The sequence below is a fragment of the Lagopus muta genome, chromosome 33 (genome assembly GCF_023343835.1).
Source record: "Lagopus muta isolate bLagMut1 chromosome 33, bLagMut1 primary, whole genome shotgun sequence".
NCBI lineage: Eukaryota > Metazoa > Chordata > Aves > Galliformes > Phasianidae > Lagopus > Lagopus muta.
The window spans coordinates 743,416-761,128 of NC_064465.1; the positions used below are offsets into that span (position 1 = coordinate 743,416).

Consider the following 17,713-nt stretch of genomic DNA (forward strand, 5'->3'; position numbering starts at 1 on the left):
TCCATCCTTTCGCTCCTTCATGTACCTGCCCATCCATTCAAACAAATACTCAAACAGTCACAATCTTATGGGGCAGCCATCACCCCACTCGTTCCCCATCGCTCCCTTCATAATTCAGCGCAACATTTCATGGATGCGTCCCTAAGAAAGGCACCCTAATCAGGTTCGTCCCGTTGCCAGAGGAAATCAAGATCCCCAGTCCACACCATGTTTCTCTTTCTATCTCCAGGAAACCCAGAGCTCACCAGGTGCCAATTTCCACCCTCACCTGTGACGGCATCAGTGGAGATGGGGCCCAGCCGTTTCCGCCCCCACACCCCGTACAGGTTGAACTTGTAGCGGCGGGACGGCGACAGCCCGGGCACGCTCACCGAGCGCGACCCACCATCCACGGGCACCACCTGCGGCTGGCCTTGCGCGTCCTTGTACTGCACCGTGAAGGAGTCAAAGGAGCCCTCGGGGACGCTCCACTCCAGCTGCACGGAGTCGGGGCTGACGTGCGATGCCGTCACCTCACCCAGGCGTGGTGGGGATGGTGGTTCCTCCGCTGCAGGAGCTACAGCAACAACACAGTAAAAGTAATTAATGCAGAAAGCATCCACGCAAGTAATCATCCATCCACGCAACAACCAAACGAACATTCATCCAACCATCCGGTTCTGCTCTCAGCACAAAATTTATCCAAGCACCATTCCACAGAAATTATCAATCATTCCCTTTTCCTCCATTCTTCCTGCAATCTTGCATGCACTCATCCCTACAGACTTTCCATTGTACAAGAAAACATTTCTTTCTCAACCAAGATGACTGTAAACAGGATGGGCCATTAAAGGTTCCGGTCATAGGCCAAGCTCATGGCCAGCAGGACATGGATGGTGCACACAGCATCCTCACCTGTGACGGCGTCAGTGGAGATGGGGCCCAGCCGTTTCCTCCCCCACACCCCATACAGGTTGAATTTGTAGCGGCGGGACGGCGACAGCCCGGGCACGCTCACCGAGCGCGACCCACCGTCCACGGGCACCACCTGCGGCTGGCCTTGCGCGTCCTTGTACTGCACCGTGAAGGAGTCAAAGGAGCCCTCGGGGACGCTCCACTCCAGCTGCACGGAGTTGGGGCTGATGTGCGATGCCGTCACCTCACCCAGGCGTGGTGGGGAAGGTGGCTGCTCTGCTGCTGGCGCGGCAGCTGCAATGCACAAGAAGTAGTTCGTTGCAAAAACATCCACCTGATCTACATTCCGTCTATTCAACAACCCAACCAACGTGCATGCTGCCATACAGCTGTGCTCTGAGCACTACTTTATTCAAGAACTCTTCCATGCATCCTTCCTTTCATCCATCACGCAACAGTTATCAGCCATTCCCTCCACCATGCTCCCTCCAATCTTGCAGGCATTCATCCCTACAGACGTCCCAAACAAATCACAAGGAAACTTTTCCTTCTCGAGCATGATGACTGTAAGCAAGAGGAGCCATGAAAGGCTCCTACCATATGCCAAGCCCAGGGCCAGCAGGACATGGATGAAGCACACAACATCCTCACCTGTGACGGCATCAGTGGAGATGGGGCCCAGCCGTTTCCGCCCCCACACCCCGTACAGGTTGAACTTGTAGCGGCGGGACGGCGACAGCCCGGGCACGCTCACCGAGCGCGACCCACCGTCCACGGGCACCACCTGCGGCTGGCCTTGCGCGTCCTTGTACTGCACCGTGAAGGAGTCAAAGGAGCCCTCGGGGACGCTCCACTCCAGCTGCACGGAGTCAGGGCTGACGTGCGATGCCGTCACCTCACCCAGGCGTGGTGGGGAAGGTGTTTCCTCCGCTGCTGGCGCGGCAGCTGCAGCACAAAGTCCATGTCCACCCATCCTACAATCCACGTGCTCAACAGCTTACCAACCGTTCTCCAAACATTCACCTGCCCCGATTGACAAGTTATCCTACCCCAACCTTCCATCCATACTTCCAACCATGCAACCCAATCCTCTCCACTCATCACTACCCCCTACTCCTCCCACCCTGCTGGCTCCCGTCCCTCCATACTTTCCCACGCTCTGCCACAGAACCTTTCCGTTTCCATTCACACGCCAGTCACCAGCACAGACCATCACACTGCTCACACCATGCACCAAGCTCAAGGCCCTACTCAAGAGAGGCGCAGCATGCGGGGGCCCTCACCTGTGATGGTGTCAGTGGAGATGGGGCCCAGACGTGTCTGCCCCCACAGCCCATACAGGTTGAACTTGTAGGGGTGGGACGGCAGCAAACCAGGCACGGTCACTGTGCGGGACCCACTGTCCAAGTGCAGCTCCTGCGGCTGGCCCTGCACGTCTACGTACTGCACTGTGAAGGAGTCAAAGGTGCCTTCGGGGACACTCCATTCCAGTTGGACGGAGTTGGGGCTGACATGGGATGCTGTCAGCTCTCCCAGGCGTGGCTGGGGTGGTGGTTGCTCCTCCACCTCTTCTGCAGCTGCAATACAGAAGACACAGCACAGGATAACAGCATGGTCCTGCCCATCAGCTACATCCAGTCACCCTCTCTCTGCTCCCTTTTTTCATCCACTCTCAATCTTCTGCGCACTTGAACCATCTAACCCAACTGCCATTCCTTCACACCACCACCATCCGGACAACCAGCTTACCGTCCCACCATTCATGCAAGGATTCTCTCTGTACTTCCATCCACTCATTTCCCTATGCAACCACGTGCTCACAGTTCAACAGAGCAAGCAACGCTTACTCCTTCTTCCATCCAAGAATTATCTAACTCATCTGTGAACATATCCATCCACCGTACCAGCACACCAAGGACCTACCTATCCCTTCTCCATCCACCCACCTATTCCTAAGTTCTTCCATCCATCCTTTCGCTCCTTCATGTACCTGCCCATCCATTCAAACAAATACTCAAACAGTCACAATCTTATGGGGCAGCCATCACCCCACTCGTTCCCCATCGCTCCCTTCATAATTCAGCGCAACATTTCATGGATGCGTCCCTAAGAAAGGCACCCTAATCAGGTTCGTCCCGTTGCCAGAGGAAATCAAGATCCCCAGTCCACACCATGTTTCTCTTTCTATCTCCAGGAAACCCAGAGCTCACCAGGTGCCAATTTCCACCCTCACCTGTGACGGCATCAGTGGAGATGGGGCCCAGCCGTTTCCGCCCCCACACCCCGTACAGGTTGAACTTGTAGCGGCGGGACGGCGACAGCCCGGGCACGCTCACCGAGCGCGACCCACCGTCCACAGGCACCACCTGCGGCTGGCCTTGCGCGTCCTTGTACTGCACCGTGAAGGAGTCAAAGGAGCCCTCGGGGACGCTCCACTCCAGCTGCACGGAGTCGGGGCTGACATGCGATGCCGTCACCTCACCCAGGCGTGGTGGGGATGGTGGTTCCTCCGCTGCAGGAGCTACAGCAACAACACAGTAAAAGTAATTAATGCAGAAAGCATCCACGCAAGTAATCATCCATCCACGCAACAACCAAACGAACATTCATCCAACCATCCGGTTCTGCTCTCAGCACAAAATTTATCCAAGCACCATTCCACAGAAATTATCAATCATTTCCTCTTCAATTCTTCCTCCAATCTTGCATGCACTCATCCCTACAGACTTTCCATTGTACAAGAAAACATTTCTTTCTCAACCAAGATGACTGTAAACAGGATGGGCCATTAAAGGTTCCGGTCATAGGCCAAGCTCATGGCCAGCAGGACATGGATGGTGCACACAGCATCCTCACCTGTGACGGCGTCAGTGGAGATGGGGCCCAGCCGTTTCCGCCCCCACACCCCGTACAGGTTGAACTTGTAGCGGCGGGACGGCGACAGCCCGTGCACGCTCACCGAGCGCGACCCACCGTCCACGGGCACCACCTGCGGCTGGCCTTGCGCGTCCTTGTACTGCACCGTGAAGGAGTCAAAGGAGCCCTCGGGGACGCTCCACTCCAGCTGCACGGAGTTGGGGCTGACGTGCGATGCCGTCACCTCACCCAGGCGTGGTGGGGAAGGTGGCTGCTCTGCTGCTGGCGCGGCAGCTGCAATGCACAAGAAGTAGTTCGTTGCAAAAACATCCACCTGATCTACATTCCGTCTATTCAACAACCCAACCAACGTGCATGCTGCCATACAGCTGTGCTCTGAGCACTACTTTATTCAAGAACTCTTCCATGCATCCTTCCTTTCATCCATCACGCAACAGTTATCAGCCATTCCCTCCTCCATGCTCCCTCCAATCTCGCAGGCATTCATCCCTACAGACGTCCCAAACAAATCACAAGGAAACTTTTCCTTCTCGAGCATGATGACTGTAAGCAAGAGGAGCCATGAAAGGCTCCTGCCATATGCCAAGCCCAGGGCCAGCAGGACATGGATGAAGCACACAACATCCTCACCTGTGACGGCATCAGTGGAGATGGGGCCCAGCCGTTTCCGCCCCCACACCCCGTACAGGTTGAACTTGTAGCGGCGGGACGGCGACAGCCCGGGCACGCTCACCGAGCGCGACCCACCGTCCACGGGCACCACCTGCGGCTGGCCTTGCGCGTCCTTGTACTGCACCGTGAAGGAGTCAAAGGAGCCCTCGGGGACGCTCCACTCCAGCTGCACGGAGTCAGGGCTGACGTGCGATGCCGTCACCTCACCCAGGCGTGGTGGGGAAGGTGGTTCCTCCGCTGCTGGTGCGGCAGCTGCAGCACAAAGTCCATGTCCACCTATCCTACTATCCACGTGCTCAACAGCTTACCAACCGTTCTCCAAACATTCACCTGTCCCGATTGACAAGTTATCCTACCCCAACCTTCCATCCATACTTCCAACCATGCAACCCAATCCTCTCCACTCATCACTACCCCCTACTCCTCCCACCCTGCTGGCTCCCGTCCCTCCATACTTTCCCACGCTCTGCCACAGAACCTTTCCGTTTCCATTCACACGCCAGTCACCAGCACAGACCATCACACTGCTCACACCACGCGCCAAGCTCAAGGCCCTACTCAAGAGAGGCGCAGCATGCGGGGGCCCTCACCTGTGATGGTGTCAGTGGAGATGGGGCCCAGACGTGTCTGCCCCCACAGCCCATACAGGTTGAACTTGTAGGGGTGGGACGGCAGCAAACCAGGCACGGTCACTGTGCGGGACCCACTGTCCAAGTGCAGCTCCTGCGGCTGGCCCTGCACGTCTACGTACTGCACTGTGAAGGAGTCAAAGGTGCCTTCGGGGACACTCCATTCCAGTTGGACGGAGTTGGGGCTGACATGGGATGCTGTCAGCTCTCCCAGGCGTGGCTGGGGTGGTGGTTGCTCCTCCACCTCTTCTGCAGCTGCAATACAGAAGACACAGCACAGGATAACAGCATGGTCCTGCCCATCAGCTACATCCAGTCACCCTCTCTCTGCTCCCTTTTTCCATCCACTCTCAATCTTCTGCGCACTTGAACCATCTAACCCAACTGCCATTCCTTCACACCGCCACCATCCGGACAACCAGCTTACCGCCCTACCATTCATGCAAGGATTCTCTCTGTACTTCCATCCACTCATTTCCCTATGCAACCACGTGCTCACAGTTCAACAGAGCAAGCAACGCTTACTCCTTCTTCCATCCAAGAATTATCTAACTCATCTGTGAACATAGCGCTAAGCCGCTCTCGGCTCTACCAGCGCTCCTGGTTGACTGGAGAGATTCCAGAGGATTGGAGGCTTGCTGATGTGACTCCCATCTACAAGAAGGGCCGTAAGGAGGATCCGGGGAACTACAGGCCTGTCAGCCTGACATCAGTGCCAGGGAAGGTCATGGAACAAATCCTCCTGGGAGAGATCACACAGCTTGTCCACGGGATCAGGCCCAGCCAGCATGGGTTCATGAAAGGCAGGTCGTGTTTGACCAACCTCATCTCCTTCTACGACTGTGTGACCAAACTGGTAGATGAGGGAAAGGCAGTTGATGTAGTCTATCTAGACTTCAGCAAAGCCTTTGACATGGTCTCACACAACATCCTTCTGCGGAAACTGGCTGCCCATGGCTTGGACAGTTTTACACTCCGTTGGATAAGGAACTGGCTGGAGGGCCGTGCTCAACGGGTGGTGGTCAATGGAGTGAAGTCCAGCTGGAGACCTGTGACAAGTGGTGTCCCCCAGGGGTCGGTACTGGGGCCCATCCTGTTTAATATCTTCATTGATGACTTAGATGAAGGGATTGAGTGTACCCTGAGTAAGTTTGCAGATGACACCAAGTTGGGAGGTGGTGTCGATCTGCCTGAGAGCAGGGAGGCCCTGCAGAGGGACCTAGGTAAGCTGGATCGCTGGGCTGAGATGAATGGGATGAGGTTTAACAAGGCCAAGTGTCGGGTTCTGCACTTTGGCCACAACAACCCCAGGCAGCGTTACAGGCTTGGGGATTAGTGGTTGGATGATTGTGAAGAGGAAAGGGACCTTGGGGTGTTGGTTGATGCTCGGCTGAACATGAGCCGACAGTGTGCTCAAGTGGCCAAGAGGGCCAACGGCATCCTGGCCTGCATTAGAAATAGTGTGGCCAGCAGGAGCAGGGAGGTGATCATCCCCCTGTACTCAGCACTGGTGAGGCCGCACCTCAAGTACTGTGTTCAGTTTTGGGCCCCTCACTACAAGAAAGACATTGAGGCCCTGGAACGTGTCCAGAGAAGGGCAACGAAACTGGTGAGGGGTCTGGAGCACAAGTCTTATGAAGAGCGGCTGAAGGAGCTGGGATTGTTCAGTCTGGAGAAGAGGAGGCTCAGGGGAGACCTCATTGCACTCTACAACTTCCTGAAGGGAGGTTGTGGTGCAAAAGGGTCTGGCCTCTTCTCCCAGGCAAATAGTAGGACCCGAGGAAATGGCAAGAAGTTATACCAGAGGAGGTTTAGGTTGCATATTAGGAGAAACTTTTTCTCTCAGAGGGTGGTCAGGCACTGGAATGGCTGCCCAGGGAGGTGGTGGAGTCACCATCCCTGGCAGTGTTCAAGAGGCGCCTGGATGAGGAGCTACGAGAGATGGTTTAGTAGCTTGTGGCACTGATAGGAATGGGAGGGTGGTTGGACTAGATGATCTTGCAGGTCGTTTCCAACCTTGTGATTCTGTGATTCTGTGATATCCATCCACCGTACCAGCACACCAAGGATCTACCTAACCCTTCTCCATCCACCCACCTATTCCTAAGTTCTTCCATCCATCCTTTCGCTCCTTCACATATCTGCCCATCCATTCAAACTAATACTCAAACAGCCACAATCTTATAGGGCAGCCATCACCCCACTCGTTCCCCATCGCTCCCTTCATACTTCAGCGCAACATTTCATGGATGCATCCCTAAGAAAGGCACCCTAATCAGGTTCGTCCCGTTGCCAGAGGAAATCAAGATCCCCAGCCCACACCATGTTTCTCTTTCTATCTCCAGGAAACCCAGAGCCCACCAGGTGCCAATTTCCACCCTCACCTGTGACGGCATCAGTGGAGATGGGGCCCAGCCGTTTCCACCCCCACACCCCGTACAGGTTGAACTTGTAGCGGCGGGACGGCGACAGCCCGGGCACGCTCACCGAGCGCGACCCACCGTCCACAGGCACCACCTGCGGCTGGCCTTGCGCGTCCTTGTACTGCACCGTGAAGGAGTCAAAGGAGCCCTCGGGGACGCTCCACTCCAGCTGCACGGAGTCAGGGCTGACATGGGATGCCGTCACCTCACCCAGGCGTGGTGGGGAAGGTGGTTCCTCCGCTGCAGGAGCTACAGCAACAACACAGTAAAAGTAATTAATGCAGAAAGCATCCACGCAAGCAATCATCCATCCACGCAACAACCAAACGAACATTCATCCAACCATCCGGTTCTGCTCTCAGCACAAAATTTATCCAAGCACCATTCCACAGAAATTATCAATCATTTCCTCTTCAATTCTTCCTCCAATCTTGCATGCACTCATCCCTACAGACTTTCCATTGTACAAGAAAACATTTCTTTCTCAACCAAGATGACTGTAAACAGGATGGGCCATTAAAGGTTCCGGTCATAGGCCAAGCTCATGGCCAGCAGGACATGGATGGTGCACACAGCATCCTCACCTGTGACGGCGTCAGTGGAGATGGGGCCCAGCCGTTTCCTCCCCCACACCCCATACAGGTTGAATTTGTAGCGGCGGGACGGCGACAGCCCGGGCACGCTCACCGAGCGCGACCCACCGTCCACGGGCACCACCTGCGGCTGGCCTTGCGCGTCCTTGTACTGCACCGTGAAGGAGTCAAAGGAGCCCTCGGGGACGCTCCACTCCAGCTGCACGGAGTTGGGGCTGACGTGCGATGCCGTCACCTCACCCAGGCGTGGTGGGGAAGGTGGCTGCTCTGCTGCTGGCGCGGCAGCTGCAATGCACAAGAAGTAATTCGTTGCAAAAACATCCACCCAATCTACCTTCCGTCCATTGAACAACCCAACCAACATGCATTCTGCCATACAGCTGTGCTCTGAGCACTACTTTATTCAAGAACTCTTCGATCCATCCTTCCGTCCATCCATCATGCAACAGTTATCAGCCATTCCCTCCTCCATGCTCCCTCCAATCTTGCAGGCACTCATCCCTACAGACTTCCCAAACAAATCACAAGGAAACTTTTCCTTCTCGAGCATGATGACTGTAAGCAAGAGGAGCCATGAAAGGCTCCTGCCATATGCCAAGCCCAGGGCCAGCAGGACATGGATGAAGCACACAGCATCCTCACCTGTGACGGCGTCAGTGGAGATGGGGCCCAGCCGTTTCCGCCCCCACATCCCGTACAGGTTGAACTTGTAGCGGCGGGACGGCGACAGCCCGGGCACGCTCACCGAGCGCGACCCACCATCCACGGGCACCACCTGCGGCTGGCCTTGCGCGTCCTTGTACTGCACCGTGAAGGAGTCAAAGGAGCCCTCGGGGATGCTCCACTCCAGCTGCACGGAGTCGGGGCTGACGTGCGATGCTGTCACCTCACCCAGGCGCGGTGGTGAAGGTGATTCTTCCTTTGGTTTTGCTGAAGCTTTAACACAACAAAATACACATATAAGACAGACGTCCTTTCACCTATGCACTCATTTGTGCTATTGTTTATCTATTTTTATGTGCATCCAGTCATCTATAGCCGCCACCCACTCAGCACAGAAAGCTATATAACTTTCTTTCTCCATATTTTCCCCTCCATTCTCATCTACTTAATTATCTTTTTTGCTAGATAATCCAGACTGTCATAAATCCACTATTGTTTACTTTTTTTCCATCCATTCACGCACTCATTTTCTCCACTCATCCAAAAATCCATTTTTGCACCTATTCAGTCGGCACCCTCTGTCCAACCTATCCATCTACCTACAACCAACCCATGGGCCACTCACACCCTCATCCAGTTTTCCATCCTTTCAGCTCTCCAGCCCTCAATCCCTGCACACAGTCATTCACAGCATCAAATCAAAGGGCAAGATTTGTTCCCTTGTCTCCCAAGTTTGAAGCTTGAAGTGATCCAAAGGGGGGCTCACAGTAGCCTCACCTGTGACAGCATCAGTGGAGATGAAACCAATGCGCTTCCGCCCCCACACCCCATACAGGTTGAACTTGTAGCGGCGGGACGGCGACAGCCCGTGCACGGTCACTGTGCGCGACCCACCGTCCACCGCAAGTGCCTGTGGCTGGCCTTGTGCATCCCTGTACTGCACTGTGAAGGAGTCAAAGGTGCCCTCCAGGACACTCCATTCCAGCTGGATGGAGCTTGGAGTCACGTGGGAGACTGTGAGCATGCCTAGGTGGGGCTGCTGTGTTGGTTCCTCCTCTGATGGTGCTGGAACGGTCATGTCAAGATGCAAGGTATAAATATCTATGCATCCATCTAACCTGCATTCAACCTTCAGTCTGTCCTTCCATTGATCCCTTTATTCACTCCTCCATCCACCCATCTCACCATACAAACATCCAACCACATCAACCTGGATACCAAGTGCTGGTGAACATCTGAGTTACCCCATTGCCACCATCTGGGGTTACCTGCTTTGGCCATGGCCCCCTGGGGCTCAGTCCCCTCCATCTCATAGAGGTTCTTCCATTCTGATGGAGGCTCACTGGTGTCACCCAGCCCTGCAACCCAAAGAGTAGCGTGGAGTTTTTGGATGCCACCAAGCAACGCTGTCCCCATCCCCACCCCTGTCACCTACCTGCAGTCACCAGGGAAGTGTAGGACTTGGAGACACGTCCCCGCACCACACCGTGCACCTCCACCCGGTATGTGGCCCCTGGCACCAGCCCTGGCACCCGGGCCACTGTGGTGTCCCCTGGCACCCTCATCTCCCCCTCATCCCCCTCCGGCTCCTCCAGCAGCTGATAGCGGATCACTATGGTCTCCGCATGACCCCGCAGCCCATCCAAATCCACCAGGGCCTCACCAGCAGCTCCTGGCAACACCTGAGGTTTGGGGTGGGGGTTCTGCTGGAGGTGGCGGAGGAATTGATGACGCAGCAAGGCCGGGCTGCGGCGAAGCAGGTAGGAGAGGATGGCACGGGCCACTGCAGGCACTGTCTGGTTGCCTCGGAGTGGAAAATCCGTGGCCCGGAGGTGGCTTTCTAGGCGCTGCAGCAAGGATCCATTGTAGGAAGAAAGCTTGACCCCCAGCTCATGCAGGGATGGGACATTTGGGAGCACTGGGGACACAGGGGATGCTGGGGATAGTGGGGACTGTGGGGATGCTGGGGACCACTGAGATGTAGGTGACCTCGGGGACACTGGGGACTCTGGAGACAATGGGGATTCCAGGGAAGTTGGTGCTGCTGAGGACTCCGGGGACACTGGAGACCTCAGGGATGCTGGTGACCTTGGAGATGTTGAGGATGCTGGTGACCCCAAGGACCCCAGGGACACTGGGGACCGTGGGGATGCTGGAGACCCTCGGGCTGATGGTGATGCTGGGGCCACTGGAGATGCCAGAAATGTAGGGGTGCCCCGTAGCCCCCCTTGGTTGGGCAGAGACTGGGCAAGCACTGTGAAAACAGAAGGGATCCAGGTCACTAGCCTGTCCCCCAAATCCCTCATCTGCCACAGCCCAGGGACACAGGGATGGATGGACACAGGAACAGAGGAGGACAAACAGATGCCTAAGGACAGACTGTGGACACTGGACACCGGGGAACCATAGGGAGTGCCTGGAGACATCCAGACTCATGGGCACAGACAGATAGGGACAGAGGGACACGCAGGGAAGCATCAGGATATGTAGAGACACGTGGACCCATGGGGATGCATGGGGATATTCTGGGGTCACACAGACCTGAAGGGACACAAGGCCCCAAGTGAACAGATGAGCCCATGGGACACACAGCCCCATGGAGATACATTCAGATGAACAGGCTCAGGAAGACATATGGACCCACAGGGACAGACTGCTGACACACAGACCTCTGCAAGACAGACAGATGCATGTGGACCCTCAGAGCCATGGGAACAATAAAGACACATGGGGACAGACAGAGGCTGCAAACACCACACATCTCTGCTCCCATTCCAGTACCCATCCCTGCCCCATGACTGCCTATAATCGTACCCCACACCTGTTCCTTCCTCCATCTCTTTAGCTGCGACATTCCCATCCCCGTTCCCATTCCATCTTCACTCCCATGCTTGTCCCCACCTCAATCATCCCTGTCCCCACCTCAGACCCCACACCCATGATGTCCCCACCCCGTGCTTGCGTTATTCCTGTCCCCATGCCTGTCCTTGTGCTGTGCTCATTCCCATCTCTGTGCTGAATGCTGTCTCCATACATGTTGCCCCCTCGCAGTGTCATCCCTGCCCCTATTCTTGTGCCCACATCATCCCATGCCCCTTCTGTCCCCATGCCTGTCCCACAGCAGATGGCACATACAGGTGCGGACACGCAAGGTGCCCGGTGCCCCGAGGTGCTGCTCCCGCTGGGCCTGGATGAAGATCTCAAAAGCTTGTCCAGGTGTCAGCCCTGTCACTTCAAAGGTGACAGCTGAACTAGGCAGCTCGTGGGTGGTCAGTGCTGCTGGTTCATCCTAGGGACAAAGGACACATCAAAGACACACTGAAGACGCCATGTGGGACCTCTTCCTGAACCAGGCAGGTGGCCACAGTCAATGACTTCTCCTAGAGCTGGGAGATGACTCAGGGACACATGGGGACACATCACTGCCTCCATGCTGGGCAGCAGAGGAGTGGCCACAGGTGTGACAGAGGATGTGCTGGAGACAAGCAGCAGATGGGTGACACCACCACGACTAATCCTCAGCACAAGGGACACAGTGGGGAGATGTCTCCACTCCTGAGCCATGCTGCAATGGTGTGAACTGGCCTCTGTCATGGTCTGAAGACAATAGGCACATTGGAGACATGCTGGGGACACAATGAGGACACTTTAGAGATGCCCCCAAATGGGGCAGAAGTCGATGACCATGGACACCAGCCCATCCTGGGGACAAGTTTCACACTGCAGACACATTGGAGCCACCACACTGGGACATCACTGTGCTGAGGATGCGCCCTCATTCCCATCCCCGTCTCCAGCTCACCATGGGGATGACTGCCACCTCATAGCCATCCACAGGCTTGGCTGGCCGCGGCCAGGTCACACGGAAGGACGTCTGGTTGCGCGCAGCCAGGCGCAGCGTCACTGAGGGGATCTCTGCAGGGAAAGAGCCCAGATGGGAGGTGGCCCCACAGGAACACTTCTGAGCCCTACAGGATGAGGCAGCCACAGCGTGGGGACACCCTCAGAACATCACAGGACAGTAGGTCAAAGGGATGAAGACAATATGGGGACACGGAGGGAGTTTCCAAGGAACAAAAGTGCCCAAGCCATGGGAACACCAGGACACTCAGGGCACTGGAGGGATCTGGGACAACTGAAAGCACTGGGATGGGGACACTGGGAGAGCACTGAAGAACAGCAGAGGAAACTGGGGGACAGACAAGGATACTTGGAAGCGGCATCAGGACCAGATGCCAAGGGAGCAGCAGGCTTGGGGACATACCGAGGGAGCAGTGGGGCCCACCACGGCCAGAGGGGCAGATGGGGGTCGCACAGAATGGTCCTGTGAAGCCCTCAAAGCAGTGGCAGCGGCCAGCACGGCAACGTCCCTGGTCACTGCAGTCGAAGGGACAGCGGGGTGCGGGACACGGGAGACCATCCCCGGCCTCCCCCATGCGGCACCCACAGCAGCCCCCTGCCCCAGGGGTGTCACATAGCCTCCGCGCTGCTGTGCTGCCTGTGGGGTTGAGCAGGGTCCTCGTGAGCCACACACCTCCCTTTGACTTCTCCATGTCTCCCCATATGTCCCTCACACACCCCCGCAGCTCATTATGTCTCACATGCACCCCTGCGTCCTCCACGTCCCAATGTCCGCCCCATGTCCTACACTGCTCCCTTGTCCACATCACCCATGTTACCCCGTTACTCTCCATCATCCTACATTCCACATTTCCCTGCATCCCCTCATCCCCTTGTCCTCCCATCCACATCCCCTACGCCCCTATCCCCATGCTCCCTACCGCGTCCCTCGTGTCCCCACTGTCCCCCCACATCCCTCAAACAGCCCCATACATCTCATATCTCCGAAGTCTTCCCATATCTCCCATTCTCCCCAACACATCCCCCGTATCCCTGATCCCCACACCCTCCATGTCCCCATCTCCCCCCTCCCCGCCCCCATACCAGTGCCAGCCTGGGGCCCCAGGCTGTCCCCGCACTGTCCCTGCAGCGCCCGCACTTCTCCCTCCAGTGCCCGCAGCCGTCCCAGCACCGCCTCCAGCACCTCTGCCCCACAGGAGAGCTCCGGGGGGACAGGGGGAGGACCGGGGGATGTTCCCGCATTCCCTTGCGCTCTCCGAAGTGCCAGCGCCAGCAGCAGCAGCGGCAGCCCCGGGGTCATGATCCTGCAGGGAGGGGACGGATGCCAGCGGCACAGGGACCTCCAAGGGGACACACAGAGGTCTCGGACACCGTGGGGTGGGGTTACACCCATCTCACACCCCTGGTGTCATTCTTCCCCCCCCCCTCCCCTCCCCCCCGACTCCAAGGGTCCCATACAGAGCTGGGGCTGTGGTGTGGCCCCAGTGCTGCCAGCTACACCCCAGTGATCCCAGTTCCCACTGCCTCCAGTAGCTTCACACACCACCCTTCAGAATATATGAACTCCAGTAACCATCAGCAGCCCTGCCCAGCAACACCAATACCACAGGGAACACAAATAACGTCAGGAATTCCAGTAACACCACAGCACAATAATTCTACTGACACTACCACCACCAGTAGCATCAGTGAGACCGACAACATCAGCAATGCTGGCAACACCAGCAATTGGCACCAGCATGCCAATTTCTCCAGTAATTCCAGTGACACCAGCAACTCCAGTAATACCAGCAGCACCAGCAAGTCAAACCATCCAGCAACTTCAATAATTCTAGCCACTGCAGCAGCACCAGTAACCCCAGCAACCCCAGTAACTCCAGCAGCACCAGCAGCTCCAGCAACTCCAGTAATCCCCACCAGCTGCACTAACTCTAATAACTCTAGTAACTTCAGCAACTCCAGCAGCACCAGTAGCACCAGCCAGCTCCTCCAGTAACCCCAGCAGCCCCGTAATGCAGCGATGCTGCAGCCCCATCCCCACCCCTCCTTCCCCCCATCTCCCCGGTACTTCCCCAGTGCTGGAGCTGCTCCCAGGGGTCAGGATGTGACCTGTGGGTGGGACCTGGAACTGGACCAGTTGGGTTCAGGTGAGCCCAGCTGCACCCAATTGGGTCTGGCTGGTTTGGTTCAACCCAGTTTGGCTCGGCTCAGCTCAGCTCAGTTCTGCTCACCTCAGCCCTGTTCAGCCCAATTGGGTTCTGTTAGGTTCTGCTGGGCCAGGCCCGGCGGCAGCAGCACGGCACTGAGGGCTCCGGGGCGGCTCCAGCCCTTTCATAGCCCCGGGCCGGGCGCAGGGCCAGCGCTGAGCTCATGGCGTGGCCACGGCACCTGTGGGCTGCACAGCAGGCAGCTCCAGGACACAGCGGCCAGCAGCAGAGCAGAATGCGGCCGAGGAGGGGCACGATGTCCTCACATCGGCCACACGCTGAGCATCGGGGGATGTAGGGACCACCTCCCCATGGAGCGAAGGGAAGCAAACTCCCCCCCCCCTGCAGGGCCCTCCGCCCTGGGCTGAGCAGAACCAGGCGGACCCAGAGGGGGCCACGATGTGTTTACAGGCAGCGGTCGCTTCGGCAACCAAACATCTGGGCGGCGCAGCCAGATGTGGGGTCCAGCTGCCATAGCAGAGCAGTGACACAACGCGTGGGGGAGCGCGGGGGGGGCTGCAGCCCGGAGCACTCCCAGTGACCCAGCACTGCCTGTCCTGGTGATTCCAGTGCTCCCAGTAACACAGCACGGCCCATCCCAGTGCTCCCAGTATCTCAGCGCCACCTGCCCTAATCATACCAGTAACTGAGCACTGCCTGCACCCATGATCCCAGTAACACAGCACAGCCACAGCTGGTGCCCCCAGGAACCCCAGCTCTGCCTGACCCACAGCTTCCAGCATTCCCTGCCACCTGTGGTTCCCAGCTACCACAGTGCCACCTGTTCCAATAGTCCCAGTGCTCCCATTAAGTCAGTGCCACCTGCTCCACAGCTCCCAGTAACCACAATGCTGTTTGCCTCATATCCTCCAATGCTCTCAGTAAAAACAGAACCCACTACAATTTTGGGGTAGACTCACTATGGGTTGGCTGTGGGGCCAGGCTATGAAACTATATTGCAGGGGTTTGCCACGGAGCAGAGCCTTGAGGCTATGGGGCTGTGCCATAGGGCCATGCTGCGTGACAGTGCCATATGGGGCCATAGGGCTGAGCCACAGACAGGGCCGGGTGGGGCCATGACTCAGCCTGGCCCTGCACTGCCCCCCCCCCCCGCTTCTCTCCTCTCCCCTCCCCCCCCCCCACTTCCTCTCCCCTCCTGGGCTGTTGTTGTTGCTGTGGGACACGGGGTGGGGAGTACAGGCTCGGCAGGGATCCACTGTGTGGGGGTTGGAGGCACCCAGACACCCACATCCCCATGGGGAAGTGTGAGATGGGGTCCCTGGGTGTTGGGCCCCCCAGTGTAGGAGTTACAGGGCAGAGCTGGGGAAGGGAGGAGGCGGATGCTTGGGGTCCCCAGGGCCTCGGGGGGAGGGGCAGAGCCCACGGGGTGGGAGAAACGGCCGCCAGGGTTCACTGGCTCGTGATCGTGTTTTGCTCTTTGCCTCCGGCTGGGCGGACCCAACCCGGGGGGGGCTGCGGGATACATGTGGGGCTGAGACATGGGACACGTGTAGGGTTGACGAGCACGTGTAGGGCTGGGGGGGAAGGGTGCGTGGTGTGCAGAACAAGTAGGGGTCAGGAGGTGACCCTAAATGTGGCCCCACAGCTCTCTCCCTCCGTGACCCCAACACAGCAGCACACAGAGCCCTTTGGTGCCACAGGGAACACACGGGGCCATAAGGGGCAGGAGAGAAGCAGGCGACACAGCAAACCAGCAGGAGCCACGCTATCCTGAATGGACCCTGCTGCTTCCATACCACCTGCCCTCCCTATCTCAAGCCCCCATCCTGTCCCTGTCCCCTTTCCTAATCCCCACAGATCCTGTAGTGGGGTAGCAAAGTTCTAGGCTGAAGCAAACAAGGACAAGCCCAAACAAAGCAGCCATGGACACAGAAATGAAGGAAGAAAAATAGCTCACTTTCAAAAGGTCTCAGGTAGGCAGAGATCTCCAGCAAAATGGCCTCCCCTCCACTGCCAGCCCTTAAATGAAGACTGAGAAGGGGTGGATTCTGGCTCCATCCCTCCCAGGCACTCAGGTGCATTGCATACACCTGAGCTCCCCTGGTTGGCCCCACCTTCCCACCCTCCCAGTGATTGAGGTGCTCAATCACTGCTTCAAGCCCTGACTTAGCATTGCCATTACACACTATAACATCCCAATGACAGAATGGTGATACCTCAAGCCACTCTGGGTGCCCCTCATATGCCTTGGGGGCACCCCTGTGTGTGGTGGTGACATCCTGGGCATCCTTCAGGACACCTCTAGGACCCCAACATCCTTCAGCTCTCCCAATTCCTCCATGATTGTCCCCACTGAGACCCACACAGACAGCCATTACCTCTGTTAAGACACAGTTATGGGTGGGAGGAGTTGAAAGGAATGTGTTGTTTTAAGCTGTCAGATAAGGAGTCAAAGGGAAAATGGAACAGCTACATCACTTGGCTCAGGAGGTGAAGCAGAACAGCCGGGCTGAATGCTGACCGCACTGAAACGACTGTTCGTGCTGTTTGTATTTTTGCCTATCATGACAACTTTGTGGTGGTTTCTGGGATTCCGGAAAATTATGTCAGATGTCCCAACACATCATGGTGATGAAAAGCAGCAGCAGGGAATTGTTCCTTGAACTGACAAATATGCAGAAATGTGAGGAGAAATTCCACAGGGGGAAACTTGTGGTTGGCCACAGCAGTGACGGTGCAGCAATACAAGGACAAGAGTGTAAAAACCAGAACACAAGTATGTGTAACAGCACCACAAAAAGGAAGTGAGACTTAATTATATAAGCCTAATCAGTGTGATAGAACACACAGCGCTGTGTGAAATCCTGCATGATACTGCAGGACAGCTAATGAGCTGTCACCTGGTTGTGCACACCAAGGGACTGACGTAAGGA

At 56.7% G+C, this 17,713-nt stretch overlaps 1 protein-coding gene across 10 annotated transcripts in view; it reads right to left on the bottom strand.

The window, feature by feature from the left end:
• Nucleotides 1-16,763, bottom strand: part of TNXB (tenascin XB) — a 26,791-nt gene extending 10,028 nt beyond the window's left edge. Inside the window, exons 1-15 of one of the 10 annotated variants that reach the window (XM_048930048.1) lie at nucleotides 16,738-16,763; nucleotides 13,696-13,916; nucleotides 13,016-13,249; nucleotides 12,554-12,666; nucleotides 11,887-12,040; nucleotides 10,187-11,005; nucleotides 10,020-10,109; nucleotides 9,529-9,816; nucleotides 8,975-9,024; nucleotides 3,751-3,994; nucleotides 3,128-3,415; nucleotides 2,178-2,471; nucleotides 1,546-1,839; nucleotides 895-1,188; nucleotides 269-556 (exon numbers count right to left, since the gene is read on the bottom strand). In XM_048930048.1, coding sequence (XP_048786005.1) covers nucleotides 269-556; nucleotides 895-1,188; nucleotides 1,546-1,839; nucleotides 2,178-2,471; nucleotides 3,128-3,415; nucleotides 3,751-3,994; nucleotides 8,975-9,024; nucleotides 9,529-9,816; nucleotides 10,020-10,109; nucleotides 10,187-11,005; nucleotides 11,887-12,040; nucleotides 12,554-12,666; nucleotides 13,016-13,249; nucleotides 13,696-13,912 — 3,667 coding nt within the window. In that variant the 5' untranslated portion in view covers nucleotides 13,913-13,916; nucleotides 16,738-16,763. Of the gene's footprint in view, nucleotides 1-268; nucleotides 557-894; nucleotides 1,189-1,545; nucleotides 1,840-2,177; nucleotides 2,472-3,127; nucleotides 3,416-3,750; nucleotides 4,045-8,730; nucleotides 8,842-8,974; nucleotides 9,025-9,528; nucleotides 9,817-10,019; nucleotides 10,110-10,186; nucleotides 11,006-11,292; nucleotides 11,387-11,886; nucleotides 12,041-12,553; nucleotides 12,720-13,015; nucleotides 13,250-13,695; nucleotides 13,917-14,843; nucleotides 14,916-16,737 lie in introns of those variants that run through there. The other 9 variants (XM_048930049.1, XM_048930047.1, XM_048930050.1 and 6 more) reach the window with 9 other exon arrangements.
• Between the last annotated feature and the right edge of the window lie 950 nt (nucleotides 16,764-17,713).